This window comes from Lissotriton vulgaris, chromosome 3_1, assembly GCF_964263255.1.
Source record: "Lissotriton vulgaris chromosome 3_1, aLisVul1.2, whole genome shotgun sequence".
Lineage (NCBI taxonomy): Eukaryota > Metazoa > Chordata > Amphibia > Caudata > Salamandridae > Lissotriton > Lissotriton vulgaris.
Genome location: NC_141689.1, coordinates 551,575,417 through 551,593,245, shown reverse-complemented (window position 1 = coordinate 551,593,245; position 17,829 = coordinate 551,575,417). Strand labels below are relative to the sequence as shown.

Genomic DNA, 17,829 nt, shown 5'->3' with positions numbered 1-17,829 from the left:
GTAGGATTCCCTCTTTACTCCTCCCCCTCAATATAATGATTATGTTTGCCAGAACAATTAGTTTAACCGCACCACACACGTTCCTATGTCACTCAAAAGACCACTTTGTAGCAAAATACAGAGACAAGTACAACCCGCTCGCTTTTCATAGTGTTCAGAGCAATATACTGTCACCGCCCTCATACCCATCAAATCTATACGAGTGCTTTGACCCACACACTATTTTCTACTTAACTACCTCCTCACTGAACAGAACCAACCTCCACATCCATAAGACAGCCATCATTCACATTGTTCAACCCCATCCTAAGAGATGCCATTCACTCAGGTATGTACCACCCCATCAAGCAAATATGATCAATTTTTTCCACTCATCCTTCCCAGTAACATTATATCTGTTATATATCCTTCCCATCCACCTAGTAAACATATGTATACTATGTTAATTTGAACTAAATAGATTGTAAGTCTCATTACGCACAATCATGTTTTATCATCTGATCTCTATGTAACCACAACGTGAGTGCTTCCCCTTCTACTTCAGTGTTACTATGTAAAACAACTTTAGGTACAAAGGTTTCCATATTAATTCAGTAAAATATATAGACAAAATACCATACTTTTAATTTTGCACAAACTTAAGGTCGTAGGTGGTAACAGAAGAAGTCGGACTGTTTCAGATATTACAACTTTGGTGCCATGTATTTCCCATTACTTCTACATAGAAATTTTCGCCTACAAACAATATGTAATTCCAGTTTTAACACTTTTGCAGGCCATGAAAGGGTACTACACCTGGGTTTTAAAAATGTGATTGATTTTCCAACAACACCCCCTCCTGATTGCCCCAAATTGGAATCGCCATCTTCCCACAAGTTCTTCATGCTTGCATTTTTAACTTCACCATGCTATTATTTATCAGTTTTCATCCATCTCTGCTTCTCCATACACTTTCTAATCAGAATGTAGGTCTTGCTATACTTTTTCTACATCTATAATGTTCAGTACTTAGAGGTGTTGAGGATATTCTAGCTCTTAGTAGTTGGTCGCTACATAGTCAATCACCAGCTACCACTGCTATAGAAAAGACTTTAGTTTCCTTTAGTTTTTAGGGATAGCTTCTCCATCGTCAAAATTCACCTTACTATTTGAAGCCACCCTTTACGATCTGGGCGTGGGACAGACTTCACCTTCATGCTTGTTCTCACCCAACATCTCTCTGAGAGGTCACCTGTTCCTCCTGGCGGCCACGGAAGACGGAGTCTGCTGACAATAAGTCCACCTGCGGTTACTCATGCTAGGAAATCTATATCTGGAGGCATAATTCTTCTCAGTGCCATACATACGTGATCTTCCACAGCACACTCCACTTGACAACTTCACATAATTCCGGCTTTGTGCAGTGTTCTGCACACTATATGATACATTCCCTTCAGCCCTCCATTATTTGCTGCTCTAGACTTGTTCCAGACTAACTCATCTCCTTAAAAAATGATTATACTTCCATTGTTACTATGCAGGACAAGGTGCCCATATGCGCTGCTAGGGCCAATCTTGGTTGGCAAGCTGACCTAGACTCCATCCTGACTGCAGCACAATGGAAATACTGCTGCAGACTGACTAAAGCACTCTTTTCCAATTACAGGCTGAATATTGGTCCATATTACGTTTCTTCATAGAATGGATCGAAATCCTGTTCAGATGCATTGCATGGGCATTGTGGCAGATCAAGAGCTGCCGCAAATGCGGAGTGCCTCAGATACGGTCACGACAATGCATCGTTTCTTCACATAGCCTGGGAATGCCCAGCGGTGGCCTGTTTTTGGACCTCTGTATACAAGCCTATCGCTTCAATCACATCATTTCCCCCAACGGTCTCCATTGGTAGCCATCCTGGGATATGTCAAAGGTTTTACTAAGGGATTCTGGCGCCTGACAGCAATGCTCCTACTCCTAAATATGCTCAGAATCGCAATTCACTTGTGCCACTGCCCTGCACCCCTAATAGACAGCTGGTTGAGGGATGTGTTGCACTATCAAGAAGTCACCGCATTTGGGACTTGGTGCCCCAGAGATCCCGAATGTTTGATATCTGGTCCCCCCTTTGTCTATCATCTGGCATCACTCACAGCCCCGGCTGATACCCGATACCCCCAGTCCATAATCACGGGAGAGACTACCCTTAAGACGCTCACCGGCCCCACACAGTCCATCAGCTGTGGCCTTCCTCTAGTATTCACATGCCCTATCGGACATAGAGATGCATGCTACCCTTCTCCCGGCACCCCCCACACGTATGAATGGATGAACCATACATCCTCTGTCATGTATCTTATGACTGATAGTACACTTGTCTTGTAGCACACCAATCTTCTGCAGTAATAGCTTTGCTTGTGTGGTGCTCGCTTGTTTTGTCTCTGTACTCTTATTCCTCTGTTGTACCTTGCATGACCTGAATCTACATTCAATAAATCTACTAAAAAAACATAACAATTTGAAGCCACGTGTCACATGTGAGAACCAGCTGTGTACCCCAATGTCTGCTTCACTGCTAGGAGTAGATGAGATATGGTTTTGTCCATTTTTTGTGGGTACAATGATTCTGGTATTGTTCCAAGATCACCTCTGGGCATCTCCCTAATTTTGACCCTGTGCCATTTGTTAAAGTTTGCAATATCTCCCCCCCCTGCCCCACCCTCCGACTTGGATTTTAGGACATGGCCACACTGTATGTGTCAGATTTCCTATTTCCCTGCAGTTCCCACAACAGTTCTCTGATCTGGATGGGTCTATTCCTGCAGTTTGTCTGGAGTGTAATAAAATCTATATAGAACCTTCAGCAGTGTCTCCCTCCCACTCGCGTATCGTGAAATGTTGTGCGCATCATGACGTCTTCCCACTGTATCATCTAACTGTATTCCCAAGTCCTTTTCTCAGGCTCTTTGAAAGGGTACCTTATCTGGTCTCATCAGAAGATGGTATATGGTGAATATGTGGTCCTTTTAAGTATCTCCCTCCAACAGATATCACTCCACTCAAAAGGTATCAGCCAGCTACTTGGTCCGCTCTTGAGTACTAACTACACGACCCAAAGCCTTGCAGTGAAGTGCTCATTTTCTTCAAGACCAATGTCCTCTTTCATTTCCAGGAAGGACTTTAATGTTTCTCTGTGGAACATTTCGTAATTGTGTGACACCATCCTCTTTACAAGCTTTGAAGCCATTGTTCATTAGCACCTGGAATTTGGGGTTGCCCTGCAACAAGGTGAACGGGAATGAGAACGATGGCAAGCCTTTGTGGTTCCTTCTTGATTCCAGATTGTCATTGTGGTGTTAGTAATTGAGGATATATACAATTAGTGGCGTTACTGTTTTTTTGTGTAGCCACAGTACTTTCCACAATGCCATGTTGGGCAGGCTATGGTCAATAGTGCACCAGGCTTTAACAGTCTTTCTCTTCATCAATTAAAAAAAAATTCTTAACTACGCCACTTAGTAGTAACACCACTGGTCAGGGATTTCCAGTCCTTCCTTAGTCTTCTGATAGACTATCTCCTAGTCTTGCTTTATTTCTTTGTCATATGTAGTGTAAGTACAAGAAGCCATGAAATAAGTCACCAGCATCAGTGCTTGCATCTCTGCTTCACTTACTGAGATGTTGAGGCCCTTGCAAATTTAGATATTAATTTTAAATTCCAAAACTCTCTCACAGGCATGTGGTTCTATGTGCAGTGCAGGTAACGACACCTCAGACTCTGAGATCATGACCTCATCAGCAAACATGGTTAGCTTAAATGTATTACTATCTAGCTTGATGCCCTATATGAATCAATTTGTCGATATTTGCAAGTGGCTCTAATGAAAGTACAAACAGTAGAGGACAGGCTCAACAACACAGTTGTGTCCCCCAATTATTGTGTCCTGCTATGGATTTGAACTTTATTGGACAGCCTTTTGTTGACCGTATTCATGCCTTGTGAGTTTAATAGCCTGCTAATATCCATCTGAATAACCTGAAGCCAACCCCATGTTTTTTAGTGAGTCTTCTAGGGTGGCCTAGTTGTTCCTTTCAAAAGCTTTTTCTGTGTCTACTGATGGTAGGATCACTCTACCATTGCCATTCTCGCTAGGACTATTAGATGCAAAGCCTTCTTCATCTCATCCCCTGCGTTCCTTCCCAGTATGAACCCAGTTTACATAAGGTTACCCTCCCATTCGCAACCAACAAATTATTTCCACAGCAAAAGTAATAGTAGACAGGAGACGGCAGAATTGGAAAGCACAAATGTAAGACTATGTTTTCCACAGAAGTTCCTGATCAATATAAACATTGCTTAGGGAGAAAAAGTCACCAGTATGATGCCAGCGGAATGCATGTGGAGATGCCCCAAACCTGTGAAAACGTTCACCGAGTCTTTGTGAAGTAGGAAGCCATCTAAAGCTGGCTGCTATCTACTTGGTACTTTATACCACAACCGTTTAAATCTATTTTGATTGAAAGTATACAATTTAACTTACGTGATTAACACAAATAAGAGCAGAACAGAACTTCATGTCTACAATAATATAAATTTCCAAATCACCAGATGTTTTTAGGATGTTGCATAAGGCTCAAAAGGAAACTGATGGAAGCAAATATGTAGGAAATCTGTCAAAAGGAGAAGTTAGGGTATGAGTTTTGTTAGACCCAGTGGTTTCTAGCTGGCTGGGACGCATCGAAGACAGTCAGAATCCACCACTCTAGATAGCATGAGTACGATACACGTGTTTGATAAGCTGTGTTCAACCTTGGGTAGATTGACTCCTCAGGGCCCAAGTGTAAAGTATTGACACAACACCAATCTTGTAACACTATGTGTGCGCCACAATAAAAACTCCACACCATATGTATAAAACACTGGCCTTTGTATTACACACACAAATTGAAATCAAAATGAGATACAAATTGGAACGATATATACTTTACGGTTATATACAATTATCGAACGTTCCCATTAGCAGCAGAATGGCATGAACATATCAGCCCTACTTAGCGGTCATCATCCTGCACAACATTCCCCAATATCACATACCTACAACAGTTACAATGGTCAAGCAATCACAGGTTTGACTACGTCTCGTCACCTAGCCCCTCAGTTACTCAACTACACCAGCCAACGATACATGTTGCCCCTGTTAGCGCCACCTAAAAAAGAGAGAAACAGTTACTTAGTTTCATCCATCTGGATTAGACTTGCAGGCGTCCAGCAGCACCTGTACTAGTGCGGGATCCCTATCCCCATAGACAAAAGGTTGTGACCCAGGAAGCTGCCGCACTTCCAAGTGTGGAAAATGTTTCCCCTCAGGCGGCGGTGCGAGCTGCTGTCGCTCCCGACAGCCAGCTGTAGGTGTCCACAAGGAACAACGAAAACTTTTGGGCCGTCACGATGTTCTCCACAATAAAGTACTTTGTGGCGTGGGTCCAGGAAGAAGGAGCCACCGACCTTAGACAGAGGTCGCTAAGTCAGGCCTTGTCATCCTCCCGATCTGGAGGTCTTAGACCAGTGATACTTAAAGTACGGCCCCGGGGCCGGTTGTGGCCCTCTTGACCTTTACATGCGGCCCCCTGGGGAACAGTAGCACAATCTGCGGTTTGGTTGCTGGGCACTAATATTCAGATTTTTTTTTAAATAACGTACAAGCTTTTATTACCCTTCATAAATTGTTTAGACCTCTTTACACATTCCCTGACCCACCCAGACCCCCTAGCACCACCTAGCAGGCATCAGTGCGGTCCTCCGTCACATCACAGACCGTACTTTGTGGCCCCATGTCAAATCTCTGCGAGTACCACTGACTTAGACAGTCTCAGCACACGGTCCAGGTCCCCCAAAACCTATCGGATTCCACACTCTCCAGATTGCAAGCTAGCACAGATCCACTGGTTGCAAGCAAGGTCCCATCGGACTCTGTAAGCTCCTACCCGCACTCCTCGAATACGCAAAGTCCCAGAACCTCAGGTGGCTGCTGATTTTTGCAAGCACAGTCCTCTGCACAGGGTGATGACAGGATACATTAGGACAGTCCTTATTCCAACTGACGATCACCTCCACCCGTTTCTGCTACGCCCTGCGTGGTCCTTACGATCTTGTAGAAACAGGGAGATTATTTGTGTTCCTGGGATCTCGTGGACAGGAGGCCAGCCAACCGGCCTTGGAGTGTACTTAGGGACCCGGGCCATGACAGTTGGCCCTTTGCTGCAGGCCAGCAACATCCAGGAAAAATGCACCAGGTGATAGTCCCCTTCCTGGAGCACGACAAGCTTCAGGCCTCTGCAAGTCTGTGGATAATCCAGCTGCAGTCCCTCCTGCCCTAACGATTCCTCTTGTTGATATCCCAGCGTCGAACCAGTATAGTATGGTTCCAAATCCAAAAGCATCTCTACTGTGGGAGGCCTGTGTCCCTGTAGTTAAACCCACAGTGCCTTTGACGAAACTATCAGTTTAAAAGACCAGCTTTGAAATGCACAGGCCCTATCTACATGTTGTCCTTTCTGCCATCCTTCCCCTGAGAGGTTTGATCACTATCTTTAGTGAGGCCAAGATCCTGCCCCTTGAAATGCAGGTGCCAATTCCAAACCCATGTAAAAGTCCCAGAAACGCCTGAGGTCTGTAATTACCCTTGAGCCTCTCGTTTATGGCCTTCTATCAGGAATGCACAGATGTATCAGTCCCCCCACCACCCAGATGTGAATTGGAGACAGTCCGACAGGCACACAAAGCCACGAGCATCTAAATGTCCGCTTTACCAAAGAGACATTTCAACATACATAATGTCATCTCCACTCGCACAATCAGACAGGTTTCGCCATTACTTTCTCATCGATATCAAACACTATACTGGTACTATTCTGCCCATAGGAAATACTGCTCAATAGCCTTTCCCTACATTCACCCATACAAATCCAATGCAAGAAGCAGGACCCGTCGTACCAAACACATCATCCGATTCCATTTGTGACCCTTGCATGTAAAGCACAAGAGCACATGCTCTTCCTCTTCCCACCACCGCATCCTGTCACCAGGGAGAATTCTGATATAGCAAGAGACATGCAGAGCCTTGGCACGTAGCTTTTTAAATGCCAAGCAGAGTAACAGTAACATGCGCACACCAACCCCACCAGAGCAAACCTGTGCCACAATCAACGAGGTACCTCTGTGGCTGGCACAACCAGTGCTACAGGCCTACGGAGGAGCATTCGAAGTGCATGCCCTGGGTATATGTCTAACCCCTAGACAAGGAACTTATAGCTAACTTTAATCAGCCAATCCTGCATACAACAATCACCAGAATGTATATGACAAGCACAGCGCTTTGCCACTAAATGGCAGTGTCGAACAAGCTCAAAGTCGTAAGACTAGCACTAGATCAGCAGAAAACTAGTAAGCAGAAAAGCAAAAAGATGAGGAAAAGCTCCTAAAGAGGGCCATTTCCAACAAGTTTCATTAACAGAATTCACAGCAATGAAGATTGTGACAGAGAGGAGAAGTTATTTAGTGGACATAGCAAAAGGTAATTCTAGCCAGAACTAGAAGATCTTAAGAATGAGAAGTTTCATGTAATAGAATTGCACGTCAGAAGAAACTGCTGGAAGATGGAGTGGAAAAGGAATTTGCAATAATGTGATACCTACCGTTCATACTTTTCCCTCCAAGACTCTTCCAAGTTTTTTATTCTATTGCGTTCAAACTCTACTTGCCACTGTAGTGTGTTTATTTCCTGCAGAGAAACAAAACCTTGCTGTGAAGAAATAGAAGACTGATGTTGTGTCTAACTGGGTGATTACGTTTAAATAAAATGTAATTAGTGTAATAAAATGCATGCAAGTTTTATGTTCAGGAATACGGAGTTGTTTAACTTTTTAGCGAACAATTTAGGAAGAGCCTTTTATCGCTAATATGTTTTCATAGTCTCTACCAACTGAGGCAATATGAAGTAAAACTAAACGATCTCCGTTATAGGATTAAGAATGAAGATACTGAATCGTGCTCAAAAATTTAAAAAAACATTCAAGCGTTATTGTGCAAAAGCCTTAGCTTACTATTTAGGCATTGCTGATCTGCAGGAGTGGCTGTTCTTATGTTGTTATTGACAATGCCAAGTGGTCCCAAAGTGCAGGAGAAGAAAACTGGTACAATGTTAACCAGACGTCTGTCCTCCTGTTAGTCCTACCTTTTATCTGCCCCACCTCTAAACCACTCTCTCACTGTGGTATGTTCAGCGCTACACATTATTTGCTGGGAGAAGCAGGAGATTCCTTGTTGCACACAATAGCAGAAATGTTGTAGTTTGTGGTGGGAAGGATTGAGGCTTGAACTAAATGGGGAATCCTTCTTAAGTACACATCAAGAACGCTAGCTGTCAGGGGGAAGGAAGTTTTCCTAGCTCGTGCTTTATCTGTAAGGGGCCAGATACTGAACGGATGGCATTGTGCCCTGTGCACTTCTATGTAGATACTGACCACTTTCACTTTGAACGAGCCACCTGGTCAACTACAGAATGCTTGAATGGTTTGCAACAAAAGTTATTGTGGCTCTATATTTTACATGTTATAATCTAATTATGCAACTGATTAACCAGAGAAAAAGATTCTGTAGTATCAGGATTTTTGTTCACAGATTTGCACTGTTCTATTATACATTTGAAATATTTAGAGAAGAGGAATCCAGAAGTAGTTACACTTAATGCAATGTCTTTACATATATAATACAGCCAATGGAAAACAAAACAGCTTCATGTACATTTATGTTTATTATATCTGTCAAAGACTTAATAATACACAATGTTAATTATACATACATTGTTTAGTGAAAATAATTATACACAAATAATTATTCCTCTTTGAGATACTATAAAACTCAAAAACATAGATTAAATTCCAGTGTGAAACGCTCACGTAACAATCAATTACACAGTCAATTACACATAACTGACCTATTTACAAGCTCCATGTTTGCGCAAGCCTGGATTCTCACACTCACCTTAGCGAGTCACAAATGTCTTGGGGCACATGCATCATTGTAAATACTGGTCGCAAAGGGGCGATTCGCAGAATCGGCCCCTTTGCAACCGGTATTTTTGCATTTGGGATGCATCAACCCAAATGCAATCTTGCAATTTAGGGAATCGCAAATTTTGCGATTACCTAAATTGCGAATGCATTTAGGGAATCACAAATTGCGATTCCCTAAATGCAATGCATGATTCACTTTAAAATAGCGATTTCGCAATTTGGGACTGCAAATTACCGTCAATTTAAAGTTGATGGTAATTTGCGAAAACTTTTAAAAAATGCACAAAAGTGCATTTTTCAAAGTGATTGTAATTTGCCTCTAGGCCCATAGCAATGAATGGAAAGCTATTCCTTAATTGCGGATCGCAATTTGCAATTAAGGAATATATAAGAATCGCTAATATTTTAGCGAAACCTACATGCATAGGCAATTAAGATTCCATAATTGCGAAAAGGGGCAAAGGTGCACTTGCCCATGTCTACGTGCATGAAGGAGCTTCTGGGCACACCTGTGCCTCTAACTGAAGGGATGGGGATCTGTTGAGGGAACGGTCACACCGACCACTATGGGTATGGGTGGGTGGATCTGAATTACTGAGTCAGCAGATTTAGTGCCAATTCTGTTTCTTGATGTTGCAGTTTCCTTGTTGAACCCATGCGTTGATGATGTCTGTCATAATCCAGATTTGCTGAGTATTTTAGGTACTTTGAATACTTATAGGGAAATTCCATATATTTATTTACTCTTCTAATTGCCAAGAATATTTGATGCACTTTATCACTGTGGTCCTACCAATTGTGTCAATTCAAGGGACATTTATGGTTGCAGTTTGATACTAAGCTCTAATAGTCTCATGAATTCAAGGTTTTTAACCCAGTTACTATCTGACCATCTGGGATGGTGACTATACTAAACACAGAGCTGTTGTTAAATCTCAATACTAGGTTAAAAGAACAGACATGGTGACTTGCAAAGTTTTATATGAGGTTGTGTGAGACTGCACACAGACGTTTGCAAGGCACACTTCAGAATTACAGGATGTATGAAAAAAAGAGTGATGCCTGCATGAATTTTGTGTAGCGTCCATTGCTTCTGTGTATAAGATGAAAAGATTAGGCTTTTTTTTGCCTTTAAGATCTTATACAGCTATAAAATAAGAGTTAACTGTCTGCATATTATTGGAATAAAAGAGAAAGAGCAAATAAAAATCAATAGCTGATGGTCAATATATTATTAATCGGACCAAGTTCCAATTCTGATTCTTACACTGACTGGTTTTTAATGCGAATTGTTCTATTTATCCATTGCTTTAATTCTGGTTCAAATCGCAAGGTGAGGATCCAGGACTCCCCGGCCAGGCAACAGTCTCACCTCTCCATTCAGCAGAAAATGAGCTTGATAATAATAAAGAAATTTATAAAGCGCATGGTTACGCCATCTCGGCGTGCCCCCGCGCTTGATAACCTTTTTTTTTTTTATATAATGAAGAGGTTCTTAATAGAGATTGGTAGCACTTGGTAAAATTCAACAATTGGAGCCAGGGGAGGAGCCAAGATGGCGATCTGAACAGACGTGTGGTCGCTCGGCTCCGCCGGCTCTCGAGTCCCGCACCTACATCCTGATCACTATCCTGCGGATCCTTTTTGCCTACAAGGTGCGGGAAAAGGTGCCGATTCCGACGGTGCCCCTCCGGCCTCTCCGCCCGCCCGGAGTCGGAAGTTACTGGAAGGAGCGCCCTTGCCCGGGTCCCTGCCCGCTCCACAGCGCCTGCCTGACCAGCGCCTGCCGGACCTCGCGTGCCCCGAGGTGACCGTCCTGATGCGGCGACTGTGACACAACGCGGGGGTGCTTCCACCTGCCTGTTGCTTGGCCGATGCTTGCTTTCTCCACCCGGCCGAGACTACGCGGAGCTGTACCGGGACGGCTAAGAAGGGGCTTCCCTGAGGTTCCTTTGTTCACGGCCGCCATGATGCTGGTCGGCTCTTCTCGTCAACGTGCCTGTCGCCGGTGAGCTCCTCACAGTTCTGCCTGTTTCCTTCACGGCCGACTGCTCCCTAATTAAACGATGGACGGGAGGGGACACAGTATGCTACAGGGACGACAGCTGCCTAACGATCGGGTCCCGTGGCCCCCTTGTCTTACTTCCCCCCCCAGCTCTTCATGCACTGAGGAAAAGATGGCGGTGCCTGCTCTTCGGTGCTGTGAGGACGACTGTGTGCTTTCCTCTGGGGATGACGGGCACGCCTTCGTGCAGGGGGCTGGGATTGATTTTTCCCCCGGGAGTGTAGAGCTACGGGACCCGCAGCCGGAATGGACCTACAAGGATGTAATGAAGGTCCTGGGTGAGATACGAGCGGAGATGTTCTGCACTTATAAAGTATTGAGTGAGACACTTGATGCATGTGCTTATGATGTAAGCCAAGCGCAGGGGGCTTACCCCCGACAAGATCTGGTACTGTCTTTGTCACAGTCTGCCAGCCCACCGCCGCCTCCGAGTGCTACTGTTGTGGTTCAGGAAACTACTGCTGAGGCTTGTGGAGATTTGTTGCCACCCGTCGAGAATGCCGCTGCAACATTGTCTCCCCTTTGTTCCCTGGCTGGCTGTCTACCTCGTGCTACAGCCCCAGTGCTTTGTTCACTGCTAGCCTGCCTTCCTGCCTTGTCTTCTGCTCCGTCCTTGCTGGTTTTGACTTCCCCATCTCGTGACTTTTGCCGCTTGGATGCCTCGGACGAGTGTGTCATCAGGGGAGACCTACCTACGGAAGGCAGGCGATGCTTGTTCAGCGACTGTGCACCTCCCCCATCCTCGGAGCGGCCATGTTTCTTTGTCGACTCAGACTGCATTGGATTGCCGCGCAGGGTGGGTGTGAGTCTAACTCCCAGGTCGGGCCAGGGCTAGGTGGTCCCCTTGCTGCACTGATATACTGGCGGGTGGGGACCGCGAGGGACCCGACTCTTACATGTGACTCTGTGTATTGATTGTTGACTCTCCCTAATGGTCAGACCTTTGGTGCAGCTATCCGTTATTGTTATTGGGGTAGAGAATGCTTAATGAGCCGGTGGTGACCGAGCGTGTGTGATGTGGCCCTCCTCCCCGCCGTTCTCTAGTGGGAGTTCTGGGACAGATTTCTTTCCTTGCTCCCCATAGCACTGGTGCATGTTTTTCTTTGTTTCTTCCTTCTTTCTTTCTCTCTACTTCTCTTTTCTTCCTAAATTTCGGGTTTTTTGGGGCGACAGACACTCTGCTGGGGGGGGGGGCAGGCCGTAGCCTCTGCATGTGTGTAGGGTGGGGGGTTACATTTAGTTCTTGTTAGTTTCTATGGTGCCTATGTATGATCTTCTTTTATGATTTCTTCTTTTTTCTTCCGTTCTGGGTCTGTGATAGGGGTTAGTTAGGAGTGGGTAGCGCTGGGGGTGGTACGTAAATGCGAACTGCTTCTCCTGTTGATATGTAAAGTACTGCCAGGTTGACGGGGTGGGTTTCACTACGGTTGTTTCGTCTTGTTGCTGCCTGCCCATGTTGTGATGTTAATGTGCGGACTCAGTTCTCCTTGATTCTATTCTTCACTGATTTATCTTTGGACTGAAAAATTTGAAAATTTAAACCTCAATGCTCCTTTTCCCTAGCGACATGATTCCGTTTAGTGTAACTGCTGCTGATTGCTGCTATATTGCCTGATGGCGCTGGGGAACCGTATTGCTTGCTCCTGTGCTTCACAGTTTCGTGGCCGGCCTGGTGGTTGTAGGCCCGTATTTGTTTTAATTTTCATGCACAATAAAGGTTTTAAAAAAAAAAACAAAAAAAAAAAAACAATTGGAGCCAGCCCACCTTATTCAAGCATTAATGACCTATGTTATGTCATGACGGTAAAAATCTATCTGTACGGTTTCATTACAGAGCAGACAATTACAGATCATTTCTTTACACAGTCCTTCAAAAACAGCGTACAATGATTTTTAAAACATTACTTTTGGCGGCCACAGTGACTGGCCAAAACAAATATTCATTTTACTCACTTTAGCCCTAACATTGGCTTAACTGTAACCATTAGTATAGGTGAGGCTTTGACATAACCATCATCTTTAACTTATTTTAAATATAACAGCCCTGTAACCTTAGACCAAACTCTAATTGTTAAACTAAACCTACCTGTAACCATAACTCTTACTCCAACCAAAAACTGTAATAAAACTATTTACATTATCTTAACCAAAAATGGTAAGAAAAAATAATTGTTCTCAATGCTTTAAAAAAAAGTTGTAGATTAATTCTAGAGGTTTTACTTTAAACTACTTTTCATTTTGAGGGTTTCTCTCTAATAGTTTTCGGCACTCTGGATTTTTGTGATAATATAATGACCACTGCTAATGCATATGTTACAGCTTAATCTTATGGATTCACTAAACAAATATGGGACACAGACTATGTATACGGCCGACTATCTGAGAAAGCAGACTCCAGCCAATTCCACTTTATGGAACAGATTCATACAGACAAGGGATGACTACACTGTGCATGAAACAAGTTGACCTTTTTATAAAATTTCTTTTGCTGTACTTTAAAGCATCAATTTATTTTTTCTACAAAACAAGAGTATTTGAATGATAAGGCCAGGTGTAAGTCAGCTTAGCAAACTCTTAACTGTGCAATCCTTGTCTTGTTCTTGTCTTCAACGTACAAAGGAATGCTTTCCGTTAGACTGAAGTGCACTTGCTTTTTGGTAAAATGTTCTTTGCCACTATTGCTCCAAAAAAAAAAATTGGGTGTATTCAAGTATGAGCCTAGGGACAACGGAATGGCGAGGCATCAAATTCTTCCACAATTCACTTAAGCAGGAGTTAGGTATATAAAAAAAACTATGGGCCAGATGTATCAAGCGCTTCCTGTTCGCAAACGTGCAGATTCCCAGAATCGTCCCGTTTGCGAACGGTAAAAAGCCTTTTGGGATGTATCATCCCAAAAGGCATTCACAAAATAGGGAATCACGATTCCCTATTTTGCCAATGCATTTAAGGAATCGCAATTTGCGATTCCTTAAATAAAATGCAGGAAGCCCAAAAAAATTGCGACCTGCCTTTAAGGAATCGCAAATTACCACCTTCTTCAAGTTGGTGGTAATATGACAATTCCATGAAAAATGCACTTTTTTGCATTTCTCAAGGTGCCATGTGGCGTACATGCATGCCCTAAGGGCATGCATGTACGCCACATGTGCACACATGCATATTTCGGGGGTGCAACAGGGTGTCCATTTGACGCCCTTGAAATTGCATGAGCAATTTGTGAGTACCTATTGGGTACTCGCAAATTGAGCATGCAATTCCCATTCATTCCTATGGGCCTCTAGGCCCCTAGGGAGGAATGGGAAGCAGTTCCTTATTTGCGACTCGCTATTTGCAAGTGGTAAATAAGGAATATATAGAAATCGCAATTCTTATTGCGAAACCTACATACATTGCATTTTGCGATTCCATAATAGCGAATCAGTAAAATTCGCTATTATGGAATCGCAAAATCCAATATTGATACATCTGGCCCTATGTACTGTTTATAGTTCATATGAATACTCTAGACTGGATTCAAAGTCAAAGTCAAAAAGTAGCTTTATTCAGTAACAATTTAGAAACCATAAAAGCACATGTTAAAAAAGTACAAATACAAATTATAGCTGATTCATTAAATACATGATAATTCAGTTAAGATTGATTAAGCATTATATGCTATAAAAGGAGAAATATGAAAACCGGACAGCCACTAATTACATGACTAAGATCAAGAACACGAGTTCATTGATAGTCTAAATCTTAAAACACATTTTAAAAACAGTGAAACACTAAATAGGGGATGCTCATCCCCTAAACATTTGCAGTCTTAACAAGGTCGGTCTGCATTGTCCTAAGCCCCAATTTTTAAGTAGATTGACAATGTACCTTTTTCTAATTGAGGTATAAAATTTGCAGAAGAAAATGCAAAGTAGGGTCGTCTGTTGTGATGCATCGTCACAGGGACAGAGGGGCAGATTTTCTGACCAGATGTTTACCTCCGGAAAAGTCACAAGTCTAAAAAAGGTACCACCTGGGAAACGAGTGAGTAGCATCCGGGTAAAACAGCTTAAAGTAAGTGATAAATATTTCTGTAGGCCAGGGCCATCTAGCAGCATATGATTGTGGATGACAGTTGATTTCTTGACCTCCAGTTGCCACCTGCAATCTTCCAGGAGGGCAAGACAGGCTTCTTTTAGTTTCTGCCTGGAGACGCCTGCCATGCTAGATGGGTTATCAAAATAATCCTGGTGGCCTATAGCAATTAAAAAGCGTCTCACATACCTTAACCACTCTATTTTCATGCCCCCTTCGTGAGACATACAATCATTAATAATATCCCTGTTTAATCCTGTTTCATTTGAAACCCAGACCCTATGCCGCAACAAGACCGGGCTCACCTTTATAAGGTCCGAGACATAAACAATACCCAATTCCTTGTGACAGACATCTGTGGACATTGACTTTGGTACCGCCAGTAAGTACCTTAAAAATGCGTTTTCGCACGCCTGGATTTTTCTGGAATCCGTAATGCCCCAAACGCCTGCCCCATAGGTTAATGTGGACACACATTTTGCCTTATAAATGTCAATAAGGATTTTTACTGGTCTGCCTCCTAGTTTTGTAGCAAAATTTCGTACTGCACCAATGGCTCGGAAAAAATGCTAATTTCCTTGCCTTTGCCCAAGACCAATTATTGTCAAAGTTAATGCCTAAATAGGAGAAGGTTTTGGTTGGTACAATCTTTACGCCCTCCAAAAAGATATTGCACCGGACCTTATTTTTCCTTGGGTAGGACATCCTCAATGTCTTACTGCTGTTAATTTTTAGGCCTTGAGCGCCCATAAAATCAGAAAAAGAGTTGAGTGACTTCTGAAGACCCAGTTGCGTGCGAGCCATTATGACCGCATCATCTGCGTAAAGCAGGATTGGGACTGGCTTCCCTTTGACTGGTGGGTAATCCTGCTAATTTTCTATCAAATGGGATGCTATATTGTTAATATATAAATTAAATAAAAACGGAGCCAAAATGCACCCCTGTCTAACGCCTTTTTAGGTTTTGCCTGGCCATGCGCTTTGCGCATGCGCCAAAAAACCTCTTGAGTTGTGTGTGTGGGTCGGGATACGCCCCCTCCTCCGATTGGCTAGCTCCATAAATGGAGCATAGCCATTGGACGGTGGGCCTGTCCGTCAATGCCGGACCAGATTCGGGGGCGTTCCCGAGATTCTTTGGCTTTTGCCGACGTCACGCGACGTCAGCCAAAAGCCGGGAATGCCCCCGAATCTGGTCCGGCATTGCCGGCACTTCTGCGTCTCTCCTCCCCCCTTTCCCGCCCCCTCCCGCTTGTTTCCTGATGCTGGCCTCGCAATGGCGTTGCGTCTCTCCTCCCCCTTTCCCGCCCCCTCCCGCTTGTTTCTTGATGCCCGCCTTTCTGCTCCGGCCGTCGTGTGCACAGCCGTTTTGCCCGTGAAAATCACCGCCGCAGCCCCGGGGCCACGGAGAAGCCGAGGGAACCACCGCTGACGTCACCCGGGAGCCGCGCTGCCATTGGTTCAGGCTGCGGGAGGCTCGCCGGGCGACCTGCGCGGTGATTGGCTGCCTTTTGTCCCTCGGTTTGCGGTGAGTGCTGTGTTCGGGGGTCTGCTTGCGGGTGTTATGCGATGGCGGGAGGAGACGAGGAGCGGAGGTTTTTTGGGACATTGGGAGGGAGAGCGGGCCGGCTGGGGAGGTGTGTGACAGGGGGAGAGGGCAGGGGAAGGGGTGTGTTGTGGAGACGCGCAGTTGGGGTGGTGTGTGGAGCAGGGTTCAGAGGAGGAAAGAGGGTCTGAAGTGGGGAAGATGTTCTGTGGGATCCCCACAGGAGATCAGGACTGGGAAAGGGACGGGTGATATTTGCACCAGGGCCCAGGGGGCGAAAACGATCAGTAGTTGGTAGGGTTTGCAGGGGGAATGTGTGGGATACTCTTGGAGACGAGTCCTGACAGGGCACGAGTCGGGGGGTACACATGGGTGGACGGCGAGAGAGAGAGAGGTCTCGCACTATAATGGTTACTTTGAACAAATTGTGTGTTTTCAGTGCTTGTTTATTCCATTCCCTTACTCTGCTTGAGTGACAAACTCTCCTTAATGGTATCTCCCTCTCAAACTCCATATTACCCTTGACGACCCTTCCAAGTGAAGTGAAGTGTCCTCCACTTCTGGGGTGTATGGCTTGCCTTAAATTGGTACCTATACATTCAGGTTCTTCTTCATCACTTCTGGTATTTTGAAACTCCCATGACTGGTCCTTGGCTGTTGTCCGTTTATTTGCAAAGATCTCACCGCCCTAATCGAATCGAAAGGCAGTTGCCACGTGGTAGAACACACTGCCAGATCAGCAGTCCACACAATTTATGAAATTACCATTGGACAAAGCTTTGGGAAATTGATTCTAGCCGGATACTTGCTTTAGGAACCTGAACTGATGCCCCTTGAAACTTTGTCTTTTAATCTTGATAGCATGCCACAACCCTTCTGAGATTTTACCAGCAAAGGACCTTATTTTGATGCCCATAATTTGAGATGCATTTTTTGCACATGTCTCATAATAATTTTATTATAACTTCTATCTGGCATTCGTGTTGTTGAGGTGACGGTATTTATAGATCTTGCATCCTAACTCTTTCGTCTTCCACTGCATGCTTAAGATTTCCACACATCTGGCGGAAGCGTGCAGAGTTTAGGTGCCACCCGA

The 17,829-nt window shown here is 44.3% G+C and overlaps 1 protein-coding gene across 1 annotated transcript in view; it reads right to left on the bottom strand.

Moving 5' to 3' along the window:
- The window catches only part of CCDC125 (coiled-coil domain containing 125), a 307,161-nt gene that overhangs the window by 111,056 nt on the left and 178,276 nt on the right, over positions 1–17,829 (bottom strand). The window contains exon 6 of the mRNA XM_086960825.1: positions 7,672–7,757. Within this exon, the coding sequence (XP_086816951.1) occupies positions 7,672–7,757 (86 nt within the window). The remainder of the gene's footprint in view (positions 1–7,671; positions 7,758–17,829) is intronic.